This window comes from Equus asinus, chromosome 3, assembly GCF_041296235.1.
Source record: "Equus asinus isolate D_3611 breed Donkey chromosome 3, EquAss-T2T_v2, whole genome shotgun sequence".
NCBI classification, from domain to species: Eukaryota; Metazoa; Chordata; class Mammalia; order Perissodactyla; family Equidae; genus Equus; species Equus asinus.
In genome coordinates this window covers 79228506-79248370 of record NC_091792.1, presented here as the reverse complement: position 1 = coordinate 79248370, position 19865 = coordinate 79228506, and the positions used below count along the sequence as shown (strand labels likewise).

Sequence of the window (19865 nt, the reverse complement as noted above, 5' to 3'; positions counted from 1 at the left end):
AGGTTCATTGGTCGGTTTTGGGCTTGAGGAAGATGCTGCGGAGGGGCTTGAAATTAAATGGATTCCATTCCCCATCACTATGGATTCCCTTATATCTGCAATAGCCTGCTTCCATTACCCTGGACAGGTGGCTAGTTCCACAAATTGCTCAAGCTTCCTAGAATGAGAGGGAGGAAAGGGCTGAGAGAGCATCTGCTCACTTCCATCAACTCGCTTTTCCCTATCTCTTTCCAAATTGATCCTCTATTGAAATATCACAACAGCCCTCAAGGAACAAAGATATGTGTTCATCAAAGAATCAAAATTCTTGAGCATTGGTTACATGCCAGGCACTGAGTGGTCATTGTTCATTATCTCATATTACTTGTTCAAAAATCCCGTGAAGTAAGAATTTTGTCCCTGTTTCACAGATGAGGAAACTGAGGCACACATAAAGCACTTAATCACAGGATCTCCTGATCCCGGTAACATGTTTCAATCAACCACAGTTGCAGCAGGGGACGGGGTGGGTAGGGTGTCTCTCTCGCACTTAGTCATGAGGGGTTCCAGGCTGACAGTCACTCTTCCTCCCACCCTTGGCTCCCAAGGTCTTGCTGGGGGTGATGGTCCCTGACAGCTGGAAGGGGACAGGAGCATAGAGGAGTACGTGTGGGAGTTTACAATGGGTCACTTCCTCTCACGTTGCACTGGAGGAAAACTTCAGTCCCAGGGATGCACCAAGAGCAGGGAGGCTGTCTGGGTAATCTACTTTTGTTCCCAGTATTAGGAGGGGATTGATTTTGGTGGTGAACAGGTCCCAGTTGGTGGGATAGATCAAAATTCCTTACCCAACTGATAGAGGCTGATGCTGAAGGTTCTTTCTAGTTCCAACATGTATGCAAACATTCACTCGCTCCAAAAGTCAGCTGCAATCGTGGCAAATGGCCATGAGAAGGGTGAAATCACTTCCCGGGATTAAGAAGGACAGGTGCATTGTAAGGACAAAGTCCCAGTTTCTCCTAAAGAAGTCCTCGGAGATGACGGAGGATGTTGGCTCAGGGAGGAGGCAGAGAGTTCCAGCAGCAGGCTTGTTGCCTTGGCGCTGACTCCACGAGGACTCCTGCTCTCCAGCCACCATGGTCTGTAGTTCCTTAAGTGCAGCCCAAGAGACCTCGGGCTTGTTGATGCAGAGAACCTCGATTCCCGTTTCTCAGACGAATGAGAAAGGGGCCGCAGTTGGTTCTTGGGGAAATAATTCTCTCCAGGAGAGAAGAATAGCAGAGGAAACAGAATTCTCTAGGAATCTCTTCTCCCAGGATTCCTTGTTGGGACCCAGGAAGCAGAGTCAGAGCTGAAGACAGTGAGAGCAGACCTGGAGGCTGCTGTGGGCATGCATCAGCTCGGGGAGGTGATGGGTGATGCTGGGGACTAGACAGCCGGGTTGCTAGGTCTGTTCTCTGGCCAAAAGAGAGATTTTTTTTTTCATTTCAAAACTGTTTTGCAGGTCTTCCCTTTCCTAAGGGAAGAGTGTACAATTTGTTATTTTTGCTTCAAAAACTTAAACGAGAAACTTCATACCATGGATTTTTCTTCTTTAGCAGGAAACCTGTTTATCACTTAGTTCAAATGTAAATGTTCCTTTTTGCTTTTGAAATAAATTTTCTTTTGTAACTTTGGAAAAAAAAGTTAAAAAAAAAACGAAAACAAAACTAACCCTTTAAACACGAATGCTTTCATTTACAGAATATTTTCAAATATTTATTCTCATAACAACCCGAGAGGTAAACAGGGAGGGGTATTAATTCCTGCCGTTTTCCACAGAATGGCAGAGATGCTGATTTACCGGGACCCCTGGCTTAGCCAGAGTGAGCGCTGGCGCGCTCGGCTGGCTGGGCAGCCACCACCGAGGGCGCTCCTGGCTGCGCGAGGGGACGGTCGCACGGACGTGCCCCGAGGGAGGGCGAGCTCAATGAGCAGGCCCTGGAGGTGACAAAGCGGCAAACCGGCGTCCCACCCACAAATGGACTGGCAGCGCACAGCGGGGGCACAGGTCCCCGCAGAGCCCCGGAGGGAGCCCGGGAGTCCCGCTTTCTCCTCTTCCTGCCGATTCCTCCGGCCCCACTCTCCTTTTGCTTTAGGGCCCTCAGCAGCTTCTCAACACTCGGTTCTGCCATTTCCTTGTGCCCTCCCTTCCCCCAGCAATTCAAGCCAGGGCCTCCAAATGCTCCCGAGGGCCACCCTGCTAACGCAGAGTCCTGCCTCCCAGCGGAAGCAACGCTGGCCAGAGGCCACAGGCCACGTGTCCCCGGGAAGCCTCCACAGCTCCGCCGCCACGGAGCAGGGCTGCGCGAAGGATCGTCCCTGTCTCCTCCTCAGGTCCCACCCTACCCCTCCCCATCACTGCCGGGGACTGCTGCCCAGGGCTCGCTTTGCCTCCCCACAGACGGGACCCACTTGCTCAGGACGTGTTTATGCGCCCCTGGGCGAGCGGGCGATTCAGCCTGATGCTCAAGCGGTGGTTGCCAGCTCCTCCTGCCCAGTTCTGATATCGGAAGGTCAAAGCCACCCTTCTGCCCTGACTTCCTTCCTACCTCACAAATGCACGCCTTGAATGATGATCAACATACACAGCACATGGGCCAGGGGCCATTTGGTTCTGAAAGGCAAGGAGACCCCAGGTTTAAAGCTTCAAGAAAGAATCTGTGGGCAGGGAGTCACCACAGACGCACATGGCCACCCCCATAGGCAGAAGAGGCCTGCTGGGCCTGGGAAGATGCCTCCATCACGCTCTTTGTCACCGGAACATCGTTCCTCTCTCCAAATTATGCCCAAGCTCACACTTCAGTCCCTTCCTTACTGCTCTCTGCTACAGCGGCTTTCTCCTGTCAACAAAAATAACCAATCTATAAATGAAAATTTGGGTGAGTTTATTCTGAGCTGAAATCTGAGGATTATAACCCAGGAGAGTCTTTCCACAAAGGAACGGAGCACTCCAAAGAAGTGGGGGTACACAGGGTGGTTATATACCCTCAAAGAGGGTGTTTCACATATGACTGAAATGTCCCTCCCACAATAGTCACAAGATTGCCCTGTCGGCACAGCACTTGATGGACACAGCAGGTAGTGGGTCTGCTATCTTGGTGGGCGTAGCAGGAGGCAAGTCTATTGTCTTGAGCTGGGTGGTCACAGGTGGGCGCTGCAAGCAATCAGTTCCTAGCCCAAGGAAAGATGCTTAATCCTTAAAGAAATGCCAATGTTGGGAGGGGAAGAGAAGTTGTACCATATCTCAAGGGCCTTTGTTCTTGCCATGGGGAATCTCTAAAGCAGATATACAATGCATGCTCAACAGCCACGGTCATGCCCTTTTGGAAAGACAAGGTCAGGCCGAATTAGGTTTACACAAAATGGCTTCCTCGTATACTCTAATATATCCTATTACTTGCCATTTTTATTTGTCACTCCCCATCAGTCATCTGTTCCGCAGGCTTTGCGCCAACTTTTCACAGATCCATAGCAATTAAATTGGCATTAAAAATCATTCAGATGTTCCCCTTTTTCCAAGGTAGCAATGATGGAGGAAAATCAAGTAAACAGAAGGGCAGAGAGAGAAAAAGTTGCTCTGCGGGTCTAACCCCTATCCTCAGCCAGCTGGTGCTGGAGCCCTAGAGCCTGAGGGCCACCGCAGCTCCTCCCTCCCGCCCGCCTGCCCTCTCTCTTTCTCTCCCTTTCTCTCTCTCTCCCCCCCTTTCTCTTTCTGTTTCTTCCTCCCTTTCTCTTTCTCTCTCCCTCTCCCTCTTTCACTTTCTCTCTCCCTCCCTCTCTCCCCTCTTTCTGCCTCCATCCCTCCCTCCCACTTGCTTTCTTTCTTTAAAGCCCCATGCATTCCAGGGCATTCCAGCTGGCACCCAGTTCTCTGAAGCTGGGAGAGGGGGTAGGGCTGGACGCCCTGCAGGCTCTTCCTTAGCTGCTTCTCCAGCCTGGCCTTACTCCGGGCAGCCTCCTGGAAATCAGTGCCCCCGAGCAAGCCCACCCCTACAGCCCCATTTCCTGTGCCCTGGGGCCTCTGCTAGAAGTAGAGTTTTGCACAATCACCCAACAGCTGTGTGCCTCTTGCTACTCAACTTTTCTGCTTCAATAAAAGGGGAAAGAGGTTTACAGAAAAGGGGAATTAGAAACTTCTTTGGCTTTCTGCCTGGATGTTTCTTCTTCAACTCAGGTCACAGAAGCCTGATGATTATTTTCCCTTAGTAGAGAAGACCTAAATTGTCCTTTTTCTTTGGCAAGGACTACGTGAGAGCCCTAGGCCCGAGCCTGGCACTGCGGCCAGCCTTACCCTTCGAGGAGTGGTCATCATAAGCCAGCATTTACTGCACGTTTTCCCATCCTAGGCATGCACGTCCTTACCTTATTTACTCCTCACAACCCTACGAGATAGCAATTACTATTAACCCATCTTAAAGATAAGGAAACTGAGGCTTAGAGTTAAGTGACTTGTCCAAGTTGAGTACGTGTTGGAGCCAAACTGGCAAATTCGCTGATCCTGGGCTTCCGACTCTTTCTACTAATGCTCACGTAGCTACTGATAGAAAGCATTCTCAGAAACCCAGCGCCAGAGTACATGCATCAGACTCTACTCCAGCAAACGCAGCAAAACCGACCCACTGGGATGGCAGAAGCGACTGCCCGCGGGGCCACACCTACCGCGGGAGAGCACTCTGGACATGACTGTTCTCTTACAGAAATCATGTGAATACAGCACATTTCTCTCCTTTGATAAACTGTTGTCAGTATATATTTTTGTCTATTCTGTACTTTCTTCTTCCTTTACAAATTCATTCTTTTCTGATATCTTTTTCCCCCTCTTAAAAAAAAATTTTGCCTCTATTTGCTTCATTTCACTATTGCTCCATGTGCTAAATGGGTGATAATGATTATGATGTCAAAACAGCATAACCACCATTTGCTCATCATTTCTTCTGTCCCAGACCCTATTTGTTTAGTCCTCACAACTACCTTTGAAGGTTAGAGATCATCATCTCCATTTTAGATGAGAAAACTGAAGTCCAGAAAGTCAAGTGGTTGTCCAAGGTCACATAGCCAGTAAGCCTCAGAACCTGGATTCTGCTCCTGTAAGTGTGGCTGGAAGCCCTGCCGTCTCTTGGACAAGATGGTCACCCCCAGGATGGTGTTTCATTTACAGCGCCCCTACTCAGTGCCTGCATTGCACCGAGCCTTTCAGCTAAATTTTTAATTTGTTCTTCAAGACCAACTCACAAGTTCAGTGTCATTATTTCCATTTTACCACAAGAAAACTGAAGACAGAAGTTAAATAACTTGATTAAGGTGACAGAGCTGGTAAGGGCACAATAGGGATGCAAATTCCGGCCAAATCAACTTCTAAGGCCACTTCACAGGGTGCCTGGCAGGAAACACTCTAGTTACTGGGGTGTGTGTGCTCCCTGTGCCCCGGCACCATCTCAGTAAGAGAGGACTTTCAACAGTGACGAGAAAACACACATTGCTTGTCAAGAATCTTCTGAGGTACAACCCTGAGTCGCAGTCCTTCACAAGGCTTTTACATAGACATTGAGATAACTCAACACATAAATGAGGAAACCCTTAGACACTAAAGGACAGGCCTGGACTGTCTACATTAATTTTCTTTTCAGTCAATGGACCGTGACCTAAAACTTCTCAGTTTAAAACCAAAACGATTATCTAATTAGGTTTGATTTTAAAAAGCAAATTCTCAGTGCTGGTCCATTCCGTAACCACTTACGTAATTCTTCCTAGAGAAAACCCCGCAAACATTTTAGGCCAGATTCTTCAAACTCTCCCAGTTTACCAAGTAGAATAAAAACTTGGCCAGAGCCAAAGGGAAACTGACGGCCAGCACAGTGCTGGGCATAACTGAGTGTTTCCGGAATGATCAATAAGCACAGAGGAAATATCAAGTTGTCAATGCAATTTATGTAACTTTAAAATTTTGATTTAATTTCAAACTTACAGCAAAGTAGTAAAAACAGTACAAAAAAATTCCTACACACCTTTACCCACATTGGCTACTTGTTAACATTTTGCCCCATTTGCTTCATTATAAATGTAATTTTATAGACATGATAATGCACAATAAAACAATTTTATAGCAATTTATAATTAACCAATAGAAATGAAATTATTTGAACCCAAGCTAAAGCGAAACCACTCTGCTGCCAGGATCAACACATCTCGGTGTAACTCCCCGCCTCTGACTTGGGAGCTCGCTGGATTTACCCCAACTAAAGCCCGTACATCACCACAGGCGACAACCTGTCAGGACATCCAGCTCTTCCAAGTACGCAGAGTGGCATCCATCTCAATGTGAGCTCGTTTTTCTAAGGAGAATCACTCTAATGGCCTTTGAAAAGAGAATTTCTGATTGTTAAAACAATATTTTATAACAAAATCCATAAATGAAAAAAGAACCCTACCCCAAAAGTAATCAAATGTCAACCATCAAACCCCCACACTTTCCAGCAACAACTACCAACATGGCCACTGCTCAGAAATCCTTCTCCTGTGACATTTAAACCTCTATTTCCTCCAGAAATAATAACAGAGCAGTTTCACTTTGATCATTTGGTATTTCTCAAAGCTAACTAGGAAGGCTGGGGCCCTCACAGCCCTCCCCTGGGCCCGATGCCACCGCGGTTGCAGCCGCGCGGACTCCCCTCCTGGGGTGGGCAGGCGAGACCCTGCGCTGGAGGCGCTCCCAGGAGAGGCCATCCACATGGCTGCTTCAACTTGTCCCTGGGGCCATTGGCCCCAGGTGGTTCCTTGGAAATGCTTTATTCTGGAGTCCCCTGAAAAAACATGCTGGATTCCCTCAGTAAATATCGGTCAGGGAAGTCACTTGAAAAGATCGCTCCAGTTCACTCTTGCTGGTGGGTTTCCAAGGGTAAAATAACACAGTCCGCGTCTTCCCAGTCATGAGGAAGCCATTGTCACTGAATCTCCCGGGAATGCTTCCCACATCCAGCCAAACAAAGGGAGCGACAGCCGAGGTTTCTAGATCAAACACAAATGTGTCACCACGCTGGGAGATGACGGCCTGAAAGAAAAAGATCAATGAAGTGAAGGATGCGAGCACAGCTCTCCATTCTCTCCACAGCGCCGCCAGCACACTTCCGGGCGCCTGACAAGGAACGCATTTCCTCCAACTCTGGGTCTACAACTGCTAACATCAGAGACTCCGGGCCCTCTGTCAGATACTAAAAAATACGTGAAAATTTATTTAAGGCTGTGGAAAATTACCAAACTGTAATCTCAAACCAAGTGTAGAAATATGTAGTCTCCAATTATTTAAGGAGATCATTTCACAAAAAGCTCAAAGCTTTACATCTTTTACAGTTTTTCTCAGGAAATCCTTCAGAGGGGGACATGTTCGCATAAGGACACACCTGGAGCTGGCTGCAGAGCACCCCCACGGAGCTCACCTTCCAGGCTGCTGGAAAGATGCTGACCCCAACAGCAGTCTGCCAGGTGCTTATAAAAGCTCGCCCACTACAGCTCCGCTGTGCCGCCCAGTACTGTAAAGTCACGTGGGCTGCACTCTCACCGTGTGCAAATCCCACACGACGTCACACGACGTCAGCAAAGGACAGCGCAGTTTACAGTCTCCTCACTGACCAGCCGAGGAGCACACCCCACAGCGAGGCTGGGATGCAGCGGGCGGGCCGTGAGTCCGTCTCAGGGTGAGGGTGCATGGAGCGGGACCTGGCATTTAAAGCAGTGCATCTGTCATGAAACATGATCCCTCCACATGCACACACGCCATGCTGAAGGTGCAACGTTATGTGTGACATAAAGAATTTCAAAGGGCAATTTTTACTGTATATAATTTTAGCCTTAGATGGCATGCAGGGTTCTGAGTTATAAACAAGAAAACCTACTGCAGTAGAAGCAGAAAAGAAACATAAGAAACTGCATTAGGTAGCTCTCAGAGGGTGAGAGATTCAGGCTTGAAGGTGGATGTCACGTTCCCCAACCATGCCACCCAGCTGTGCCAGTGATGTCCCTACAGCCGTCGCCCAGCTGGCCTTCAAGGCTGCGGGGGAGGCCAGGCCACTGCTGCTCCAAGGTCAGGCCAGAGGGACAGCGGCACGGCTCGCTCCTGCTGGCTTCTTCCGACTGGACGCCCTCTCGCCGCATATCCGAGGGCAGACTGGGCTCGAGCCTGCACCCTGTCTTCAGGGAAACTGAGGAAACACGTTCCCAGCATCCCCCTCGGGAGAGCAACCTATACGCCAGGCCCACGTTAAGCCAGCAATGATGTTAACTATCGTTATTGTGATCATCATATCCCTTTAGGAAGGGCACGTCTCACTGAAATCCACAGAGGGTGGGACAAGGAAAGCAGCCCCCTTCACTCCCCCCGCGGTCGTCCCGAGGCATGAAGGCCTGCGAAGGAAAGAGAAGAACTGCGCTCGAAATCCTGCCTGAAGACCACAAATGTGTCTGCTCTGTAGTGTTATTTTCTCTGGAAAGAAGCTGTGTAAATGCTCGTCATTTCCTTCATATCTGCTCTCTATCAGTTGTTAACAGATAACTTAGGTTTCATTGTGTGAATATTCCATTATTAATTGGAAAAGATATGTTTTCAAGGATTAAGACTTTTTATAAGATTACGTCTAAAGCAAATGTAAAAAATTCTCTCCCTTAAGCCCTCTCCATGAAGTAAAGTGTAAAACGAATTTAAAATTCACTAAAAATAGATAATAAAACTCTCAAGAAAAATATTTTCAATCACTGTGCGTAGGAGGAAAAGGAAGGAGAGGGTTCCCACAGACTGGACAGATTCCAACGTCTCCAGCAGCACAATTTTTACAGCGACACATCCTGGTCATCCCATTTTTTTCTTGGCAATTATAAAGAGAGTTGGTCATTAAGCTACTTTGAAGCCATAAAGCAAAGAGAGTAGAGGAAAAATTATGAAAATTAATAGCCTCTACTTAAAAACTCAAAATCAGAGTACCTCCCTGGCTCTGATGCTCCCTGGCTGCAGGACCTTGCGCAACTTCTCCCAATGGTTTCCTCACTTGTCAGCGAGGAGGACAACACACCAGATCGTTGCAGTGAAGCCCCCAGGATGGAGCCTGGCACCACAGCGGAGCCCTCATGGTGATGACCCCGCAGTCTCTCCTTCCACTGCACCAGCCCCACGACGGAGGGCAGGCGGGACAGCAGAGTGGCAGGAACTGAAAACTTTGACATATACTAAATTAGAAATAAAGATCAGTGGCCAGCCCTGTGGCCTATTAGTTAAGTTCGGTGCACTCCACTTTGGCAGCCCAGTTTTGGCTCCTGGGTGTGGACCGACACTACTGATCAGCCATGCTGTGGCAGCGACCCACATACAAAATAAAGAAAGACTGGCACAGATGTTAGCTCAGGGCGAATCTTCGTCAGCAAAAAGAAAGAAAGAAAGAAAAATCATGGTCTTTGCTTTCAGTGGGAAGGGGCTAATCTTCCCCAGGTCCTGGGTAAACTCGCTACCAAGCGGAAACTGTGCAAAAAGCAGGATGCAATGTGCTTCCCCAGAAGGAGGACAGCCCCGCAGGCCACAGGCCCCAGACCGCTGGTGCTTACAGTGATGTGTGCCTTGTGGAGTCCCACAGCCTCCTTCAGCGAGGACAGGAAGTGGTAGTTGGTGGGGCTCAGGAGTTGGCCGGCAGCTGACAGGTGAAAGGAAACCACACAGCGCTGCCGGGTGCACTTCCCACATGTCTTCAGCAGCCTGGGCACCGGCTCCTCGTAGAGGAGAGTGGCCTTGCCCGCCTTCATCACAAGACGCCTAGTGCGGCGCGAGCACAGAGGCTCCAGGGAACTCCACGCGTGCAGTCTCACCTGGGGGACAGGGCGGAACCAAACATGCTTGGTGACTGTGTATTTCGAGAAGAGCGGTAGTAATAATAGACGGAGGTCAGAATCGCAGACCTGGTTTGGAGATGGAGGAAGCTGGTTGAACCCAGCCCCACCAAGCACTAGTGATCAGTCACTCCACGTCCCAGGCCCCGTCTCTTCACATGTAAAAGCAGAATAACCACAGCGCTAACGTCCAAGCTGTTGCAAGGAAGAAATAACAGAATCCGTGGACGGCACGGGACCTGGCGCGCTGGCATTATTCCGTCAAATGAGCTATTTTCAGTGTGCTCCAAAGAGCAGCCCCCAGACTGCAGTTTCCCCCCTCTCTCTACCTGGCTTTGTTTTAAATACGAGGCTATTTTCCACACGCCCACTCAGAATAATTGTACTGATTTCCACTTTAACTTACCACTTTTAACAATTTCTTTTTATAAAGTTAGGCTATCTCCAAGTTCTCATGATCATAAATAACTTTACATTTAAGTGGCACCTTATAGCTAATTACTCGCTTTCATCTAATTATTTTATTCACTGCTCATTGAAATCTTTTAAGAAGACAGGCTGATGATAGAAGATAACATTCTACAGATGAATGCACTGAATCACCGAGACTTTAAGGTGTCAGGTCACGGAATAAACGGCAGAGTATTACCGTGAATGTAGGTATTCTGACTCCAAGGAGAGCCCATTTTCTGATACAGATACTAGAAACATTTTGATACAAATTAATTTCTCTTTTCTTTTTCCCAAAAGAAATAGAACCAAATAACTAAAGAAATAATCTAAAATTCTTCCTCTGTCTTAGACAGAAAAAACTCCAAGAAGCTTACAGTGAGTGTCACGTTGCAGTCCGAGCGAAGGTCTGACACGCCATAGATGAAAAACACATCTTGATTCTCGAAGCCCACGGGCAACAGCGGAGCGAAGAAATGCCGAGCAAAGTAATGAAGCATCTTCCACTTTCCTCCATACTCTAAAAATAGCCAGGAAAGTGAGGAGATGGGCAGGGTCAAGCAGTCAGAGTCGCATCCACACGGGCCAGCTGTGTGTGACTCTGCATGATCGTAGGGGCTGAGTGTAGGAGGGGAGCCAACAGTGGTGGGAACCCACATTTGCTGAGGGCCAGGAGCATCCCGGACAGTATCTCATGTCATCCTCACAACACCTGGGTGAAGCAAGTATTCACACCCCACTCTACAAAGGAGGGAACAGCGGCACTGGAGTTCAGTGGCACAGGCCGCAGGCAGTAGGTGGAACTCAGACTGCCTTCCAACCAGCACACCCGCACACGCAGCTCTGCTCTGGGAGCTCAAGGCACCAAGGTTCCTGTTGACTACATACACATAGAAAAAGAAAGCAGGAGCACTGGCAGCGCACACCTGTTACAAATATTCATCTATAAGAGTTATTTAGAAATAACTCTTATAAGTCTCCTGTCCCATAGGCACAAAATCCTCTGAGCAAAACAAAACCACCACCGTCACAAACACGGCTGGCAAAGGCAGACTGGAGAACAGCCAAACTGATGACAATTCACGACAGTTCCTCAACACAATTAGCAGTGTCCTGGAGAATTCTGTGCCCTGCTGGCATGTCTAGTATGCTAAACCCATAAATTAAAAAAAATTTCAACATGCCTCTATTTTTGAAAGCAGATCCTTGCCCAAAAAGCACTGCGTCACTGAACAAGTTCCAAGCAAGAGTGCACGCCAGCTTCAGAACTCGCAGGGTAGCCGTGAGAGGGAGAAGCGGGCTTTTGAAGTTCAGATAGAAATGATTTCTGTAGGTCTTGCAAAATTTCAACTCTCAGCACTTCAATCCCAACTCCTAGTATTTCCCCCTAAAAACAATGATGCAGAGAAGGGTGGGGAGAGGCCTTTCTTCTTAGATCTATAAAATGAAGTAGAACTTCCATTTGGAAAGTTTTCTCATAAAGGGAAGATGGCTCAGACCTGAGGTAAGTCCCCTACATACTCTCACGTGTCATGTCATATCCATTACCACGGAAAGGCTTCAAATGTGTGGATCCAGCGATCAAGGCCATAAACAGGAAGTGAACTCAGGAGAACGGGAATTGAGGCAAAAGGCCTCAATGACACATACCCTAGCTACTAATCAGTGACATGGTCTGGATGCCAACATAATCCTCCACATAACCGGCTAAGAATGCTCTGTGACTTCTGGCTTTGCCATTAGCTCTGTAAGGGTCCAAGTTTATGAGCCAAGCAAAACTCCCAGGTGGATTTTTGTACTTGCAAAATTATAACTATAACTAAGACTAACTTTTTAAAAAAGAAATATATAAGAATCTATAGATTCCAAGTAGCTACTGATCCCTTTAAGGTATCACCATTTCGGCTGAGAAGAGGGGACACATATCTCCCCACCCTCACCTGAACAGGCTGTAAGCACCAGAGCGATTGAGCTGATGAAGCAGAATTCAACAGGGGCCATGAGGCTGCCCAGAGAAGGAGCAGATGCAGCATAACTTGTCACAGCTTCTCCCTGGCACCGTTGTGTCTAACAGGTCCAAGGAGACAGTGACCTCTCCATGGAGGCACTGTCCTGCTTCAGTTTAGAAAACAGCAAATTCTTGCTGTGCTATCACACTCTTGCGCTGGGGTTCACCCACTCCTTCTGAAGAACTCGTTCAAATGGTCTGTATACGGTCCTTCAAGGGGAGAATTACAGAAACTGGGCTCTCCCACTTCTTGAACCAAACTCAGAAATCCACACCTCATCCGCAGACAGACGCGGGGTCAGGGTCCAAGCGCCTCTGCCCAGTTTTCAGCATCCCAGAAAAGCTACTCCCACAGTCTACCCTGATCCTCATCAATACCCTCTTATCCGGATGGGGTCGATAAAGAGTTTTCTCAGAGAAACTTGACCAAAACTCCAGCTCTAAGCACAGTGCACGGGGAGAACTCCTCGGGACTCGCATTCACAGCCGGTGTAAGAGCCTCACTCAGGAAAACGGCGTTTTTACTTTATGGCCTTACATCACTTTTGACCCAAAACTTTTGCTTATATTATTATCTGAACTTTGCTTCAAATCACCTCTAGTGAAGGCCAGAGATTCCTTCTTACTCCTTAATGTTTTTTAATGTACCAAAACAGACTAATTCAAACTGTAAGTACCATGCCAGTCATCTCACCTGTGGCTAGCCAAACTGGTTCAACTGGTAAGCCTTGCTACCTGGATTTCTCACTCAACTAACTCTGCCCTCTCTCCCCCATCCAAGAAAGATGACCTTATGGACTTGAAGGGGAGCCAGAGAAACGGACATTTTAATACTTAGCTGGGCCAACCTTCCATTTGGCTGAATTCTCCTAAACAGAAGAAGAGATGCTTAAGTAAATGCTCCTTTTGCCCCAGAAATTCCTCTTAAATAAATTCAAAATTCTGAGCAATAATAGTAAGACATGCGGCTGAGATCATCATGCATGAATCTACCCTTCGTTAGCCTGCTGCTGTGACATTGCACAGCACAGAATTCATAAGGAGGCTGCCTCCAAGGCTCCTGGAAGGACTGTGAAGGCGGGTGGGGCGGCTGCGGCTCACAGCTGGAGTTCTGCTTTGGCTCCTCTGGGCCCTGGGGCTCCGTGCTGTCTCAGGGCTTCTCCTCGCAGGAAGTGCTTTCTCTCAGAGAACGCCGCAACACTCACCTAGGGAAGCCCAGGAGGGAGCCTGCCAGATGTCATTCAGCTGCCAGTACAGCGCCCCCATGGTGTGGCCCTCTCCTTGCACCACCTGGCTGCGGCTGCGACGGTAGAACTCCGTCTGTGTTTTGACACACTGGGCCTGCATCACCTGATTCCGGGAAAACAGCAAAACGCAGGTATTACTGTGTGATGTAGCTATCCAGATCAGAGAAGAGCAAAGGCCTGAGTTCTTATTTAAGCAAACTGGATAAATTAGGGAATTTTATTAGCTTTCTATATGCCATTATTATACCAGATCCAGAACTAGCCCCTTGGCATAAGAGAAGCTGTGTCTATACCAGCTGTTCTGTTTGGGAAGCTCAGTGATTGATGTATTATGACACTGGGTGATCAAGGAAACAGGACAGTGTAAAGCTTCTTTGCTAAGATTTGCAGGCAATGATGGAAAACAAAGACTACCATCCCAGAGCAAACGCTGCCTGTAGCCAAACGCCAAGTTGTCTGCAGCAACACTAACACACTCATTGCTGTTTTAAAAGGAGTATTATTAGAAAAAAATGCTATAGGAAAAATAACTATTCTGAGTCTGATACTGTCCAATCCGTAACACCTTTTTTCTAGGCAATCGTTTTTATATCACAACTTTTGATAATGTAAAATTTCTCATGAACGCCATTCTTCCATTATAGCAGAACGGCTGGTAAACTGTAGCAATGGGACGAGTGGATTTACTTCTTGTTTAAGAGGCACTAAAGAGCCTCATGCAGGATGCTTAATTACCGTCATCGTCACTGAAAAGTCTCTCTTTTATGGCTGCTGTTGCTGACACTGTGGGTGTCACGTGCTCTTAGCTTGGGGTTGTAGTGAGGAGGGGCTCATGAACGGGTCACCAAGGAGAACCTGGAGAGACGGTCAGAGCTGCAGGGATTCCTGTCAGAGAAAAGGATGGCCTTAGAGTAGGGCCTGGATCTTCAGAGGAAGAAAAAGAAGGATGCATATATGGCCACTAGAAGACTAAGCCCAGATGCCTTCCTAGAAAGCTGAAAAAGCTCAGATAAAAGCAGAACCTTTAGACAGAGGAAGTTACGGCTCACATGAGGCAGAGCCATAAAATTCCAGAAGGGAGAAGCAAGAAGAAATCATGTTCACTCAATAAGTGTTCAATAAGCATCTAGAGTATGTGTTGCCTGCCGGAAATGGTAAGCCCCTCTTCCAGCAAAAAAGACAGAGCCCACCATCGTGGAGCTTATTGGCTGTGGAGAAGACAGGCCTTAAGGAAAGAATCGCAGAGATACACATAAACTTTTCACAGAAATAAGTGCTGAGAAGGGGAGGTGTGCAATCTTAGGAGCTTGGATAGTAGGGGAAATGAGTCCAGCTGAGGGGTGAGGATTGGCCTCTCAAAGAAGAGGAAAGGGAAAAGGAGAGAGCGCAGAACCTCGCGGCAGAAAGGACAATATGTGGCAAGAGGAGAAGGCAGAGGGAAGAAATGCAGCACAGAAAGGTGGCCTGAGCACAGAAAGCCGGGAGCAATGGAAGGGAGGCTGGGGAGACGGGGGCCCAGACCTGGGGAGGTTTTGGTGTGCGCCCAAAGGCAAATGGAAGTCACCAAGAGCTTATAAGGTAAAGGGTGAAGTGATCAGGTTTGCATTTCTAAAAGACAACTGTGACTACTGAAAGGAAAATAGATGCAGGGCGTTAGGTGGATTTAGGAGACCATAGAAAACTATTACCATCTTCCAGGCAAGAGGTGACAGCTGTGAGCAGACCAAGAATGCCCTTCTATTTAGGAACCAGGCCACCGGGACCACAGTGAGGACAGCAGGCGTAGACACACTAAGGGAAGTAAGGATCTCACAACCAGGGCGGCACCGGGGCCCACTCACAATGACTACAGGGCACAGTCGGAATCTATTAGTCTAACCCTAAGTCAGGGAATGAAATAGAAAAACAGACCCAAGAGCTTTAATCCAAGTCATTCACGCTAATATGCAATTAGACTCAGGGTCTCTAGGCAAGCTCCTTGTAAAAATACCAGTCTTGCCTGAAGTAAACAAAAAAAGAAAGAGATGTATCTACTTCTAGACCTGGATAGGTAGGCAGAGAGAAATTAAGTCCCTTGAGTAAGCATTCACATGTTTGTTGAGTTATTGTACAAAGTCAGTGTAGTGGAGTAACTTCTAGAAAGTTCAGTGAAGATGAAGCGAAATCTCAGCAGAAACAGATCCGAGGGCAGCACCAATTATCAATCCATGCCCGCTAGAGATTTTTACCTCACATCAGCATGGAAAGTAACTTTTATATACGTTTAAAAGATCTGATAATATCTGAACCCGCTTCAATCACCATGAGCCTCCAAATAATGCCCCCACCAACCAAGCTAAAACTGAGCCACGGGCACGAGGTCAAGCGAGCCACAGTCCTGGCCCCTGAAGCACACACACCCGAGGCCCTGAGTGACAGGAAATCTCTGTTCTCATCTCGAAATTCCTGACAAACCAGCCATTGCTTTACGGACTGTGTGTGAGGGAGCACGAGAGGAGAAACTGAGGAAGTCCTCATTGTCCCGATGGGCGACAACAGCGGGAGAGGGATTCCAGTCACCAGACACTCCAGAAGCTGCTGGCCCAGGCAGAGCACAGGCTTCCAACGGCACCACCGTTTGGGTGCCAGTCCACACCTCTGGGGCTCCCAGGATCTGAAGTGTCCGCACAGCCTGCGCCACTCCTGATACACCAAAGAAGCCAGAGAACCTGCAACATTCTCATATGACCCCCAGGGGCTTGGATCAGCGTCACAAAGAAGGAGGGTGTCACTCAAGAAGTTTGGGACTGGGAAGTACTGTCCTTGGATCTAGATTTATAAAGCAGAGTGAATAGGGAAAAAGTAAAAGTCAATGCTGAAGTGGGAACAAAACGCCAGTGTATCCCAGAGCAGGAAACTGAGACTTCTCTTTCAGACAAGATGAAAACGTGTGGGACAAAGCCCTCGCCCATGCTAACAGCTATGCCCGTGCTTAGCAAAGCCCTCACCTACGGAAATAGCTATTCTCCTGCTTAGCTGAGCTGATCCACGGACAACTAGATACTTTACTGATGGCCTTGGGAGAGGTAGTTTCTTTTTCTTCATGGTGAACTTAAGCTTCTTATCAGGGAAAAAAAATCTGATGAATGTCAAATTATTTACATCTCCCCAAATCCTTCTCTAACCCTTTATTAACATAAACTGTAACTCATATACATTTATAATTTTGTATTCCACTCCCACTTAATTTTCACATACAATCATGCATTGCTTAATGATGGGGACACGTTCTGAGAAACGCATCGCTAGGCAATTTCGCTGTGTGCAAACGTCACAGAGTGCACCTACACAAACCTGGCAGCGTGGCCTCCTACACGTCACTACCTGGTGCAGCCTGTGCAGCATGCTGTGGACTGAACACTGCAGGCAGCTGTAACACAACGGCAAGCGTTTGTGTGTCTAACATATCTGAACAGAAAAAGTACAGCAAAAACATGGCAGAAAAGATAAAAAATGGCACACCTGTATCGGGCACTTAGCACGAATGGAGCTTGCAGGAGTGGAAGCTGCTCTAGGTGTCAGTGAGTGAGTGGGGAGTGACGTGAAGGCCCAGGACATCACGGGACACTACTTAGGCTTTATCCACACTGTCCACTAGGCTACACTAAATTTATTGAAAAAATTTTCTTTCTTCAATAATAAATTACCTTAGCTTATTGTAAATTTTTCACTTTATAAACGTTTTAATTTTTTTAACTTTTTGGCTCTCTTGTAATAAACAAAAATATTTTCCTTCTCTACATCCTTATTCTATAAGCTTTTTTTCTTTTCCTTTTTTTTTTAAGGATTGGCACCTAAACTAACAACTGTTGTCAATCTTCTTTTTTTTCTGTTTCTTCTCCCCAAATCCCCCCAGTATATAGTTGTATATTTTAGTTGTGGGTCCTTCTAGTTGTGGCATATGGGACGCCACCTCAACATGGCCTGATGAGCAGTGCCGTGTCCGTGCCCAGGATCTGAACCAGCAAAACCCTGGGCCGCCAAAGCAGAGGGCACAAACTTAACCACTCAGCCATGGGGCTGGCCCCTATAAGCTTTTTTCTATTTAAAAAAATTTTTTTTTACTTTTTAAGCTTTTCTGATAAAAACTAAGACACATGGGCCAGCCCCAGTGGCCTAGTGGTTAAGTTCAGCACACTTTGCTTCAGTGACCGAGGTTCGGATCCTGGGTGCAGACCTACACCACTTGTCTGTTAGCGGCCATGCTGTGGCAGCAGCTCACAAGATTGGCAACAGATGTTAGCCCAGGGCAAATCTTCCTAAGCAAAAAAAAAAAGACACAAACACACACATTAGCCTAGGCCTACAGAGCATCAGGATCATCAAATCAATATCACTGTCTTCCTCCTCTACATCTTGTCCTGCTGGAAGTTCTTCAAAGGCAATAACAGCACGGAGCCGTCATCTCCTACGACGACAATGCCTTCTTCTGGAACACCTCCTGAAGGACCTGCCTGAGGCTCTTCTTGAGGGGCTGTCACTCTTTTCAGAAACACGTCCATGTGGTTTGCTCGGTTTGTGTTTTTTCCTCTTAGATTTGCTTGTGAGCAGATAATGCACCTTGAATGTCCCTCTCTATTAATGAAAACCTTTTGGTGTTGGGGTCTATGTTTTCAAACTTTTTAAAAAGCTTTTTGAGGTCTGCAAAAGCTTCTGCTAAACGCTTTACTGTGAAGTTTCTTGCGAGTTTTTCTTCTTTTTCTTCTCCTGCAGTTTCCTTTTCTCTTCCCTCTTCTTCAACTATGCATTCCTCTTCCAGTTCCAACAACTCCTCATTGGCCAAATCCTCAGGAGCCACTCTAGGAGCTCTCAACATCATCCTCACCCACACTCAAGTTACAGTTGTTTCCATCTCAACCACAGCCTTGTTGATTTCTGCAACCTCCTCATCCTTGGCAAATCCTTGGAAGTCATGGACGAACCTCTTGAGTGTCTTCTTCCAGACACCATTCACACACTCCCTGGTGACATCACCCTCAGCCCAAGCAAGGTTCTTGACGCCATCACAGATGTTGTAGTCCTTCCAAAATTGCGTGAGTGTCTTCTCTGTGTCTTCCTCAGTTGCAGCATTAGCCTGGGCAAAGGTCCTCCTCAGGCAGTAGGCCTTAAAAGCTGCTCTAACTCCTGGATCCACTGGTTGGATCACAGAGGTGGTGTTGGAGGGAGAAACACCACTCTGATATTGGGATGAAGATCACCAATAAAGGAAATCTGTCCAGCAGTGTTATCAATAATAAGAAAAATCCTGAAAGTTATGTTTTTCTCTAAACAAAACTTATCCTTTCTCCATAGCAATGTCAGAGGGCATCTTGGAAGAGGAGCTGGGTCATCTATGACTTCTTATTGATCCTGAAGTGCACTGGCAGTGTGAGCTTACTGATGTGTTTGAAGGCCCTGGGGTTCTCTCTGTGCCAGATCACAAAGGGTTTGTTTGTACCCTTTGACACTGCCTCACAAGCAGGACTGTTATCCTGTCCTTAGAAGCCTTGAAACCTGGCATTGTCTTGGCCTCCTTATGGATGAAAGTCCTTTCAGACATCTGTTTTCAGAACAGGGAAGTTTCATCCATATTGAATATTTGCTCTGGCAAGCAATTCTCCTCCACAATCAGCTTATCTAGAGTTTCCAAAAATTCTCCAGCTGCCTTCGCATCAGCACTCGCAGACTCAACTCTCACTTTCACATCATGTAATGAATAACGATTCTTGAATCGTTTAAACCACCCAGGGCTAGCAGTAAATTCAACATGGTAGTCAAGTCCAGGCCTTTCTTTCAACATCACAAACAAACTTTTTGCTTTGGCATGATCGTCATGGTGTTGAGAGGGATACCCTTCTGTGTCTGGTCTTCAATCCAGGTCATTAGAAGTTTCTCCATGTCTGATATGGGCCCTTCGCAAATTTTTCTTAGTCTCATTGACATCAATGCAGCAGATCCTTTAACAGCTTCTGTCACTTTGCTCTTGTTCTTTAGGATCATAGCTACGGTGGAATGTGACATACCTGACTGGTGAGCAATAACCATCACTGATTTTCCACCTTCATAGCCCTTAATCACTTTTAATTTTGTTTCCAGGTCAATCACTCAATGTGGCCTCTTACTGGCAACATTAGCAGTGGATTTTGTATGGTTAGGGGCCACGATGAACAAAACAACACAAGATCAAATCAAGCACAAGAGAAAATGATGCAATCAAGAGACACGGGATGTATGAGGCTGCTGACGTGACAGCACGC

At 47.2% G+C, this 19865-nt stretch overlaps 1 protein-coding gene across 3 annotated transcripts in view; it reads right to left on the bottom strand.

Moving 5' to 3' along the window:
• Positions 1–5946: 5946 nt before the first annotated feature.
• The window catches only part of MANBA (mannosidase beta), a 120724-nt gene continuing 106805 nt past the window's right edge, over positions 5947–19865 (bottom strand). The window contains exons 14-18 of one of the 3 annotated variants that reach the window (XM_044766393.2): positions 13549–13693; positions 10713–10855; positions 9607–9864; positions 8993–9222; positions 5947–7069 (exon numbers count right to left, since the gene is read on the bottom strand). In XM_044766393.2, the coding sequence (XP_044622328.2) occupies positions 7027–7069; positions 8993–9222; positions 9607–9864; positions 10713–10855; positions 13549–13693 (819 nt within the window). In that variant the 3' untranslated portion in view covers positions 5947–7026. Of the gene's footprint in view, positions 7070–8205; positions 8419–8992; positions 9223–9606; positions 9865–10712; positions 10856–13548; positions 13694–19865 lie in introns of those variants that run through there. The other 2 variants (XM_044766392.2, XM_044766394.2) reach the window with 2 other exon arrangements.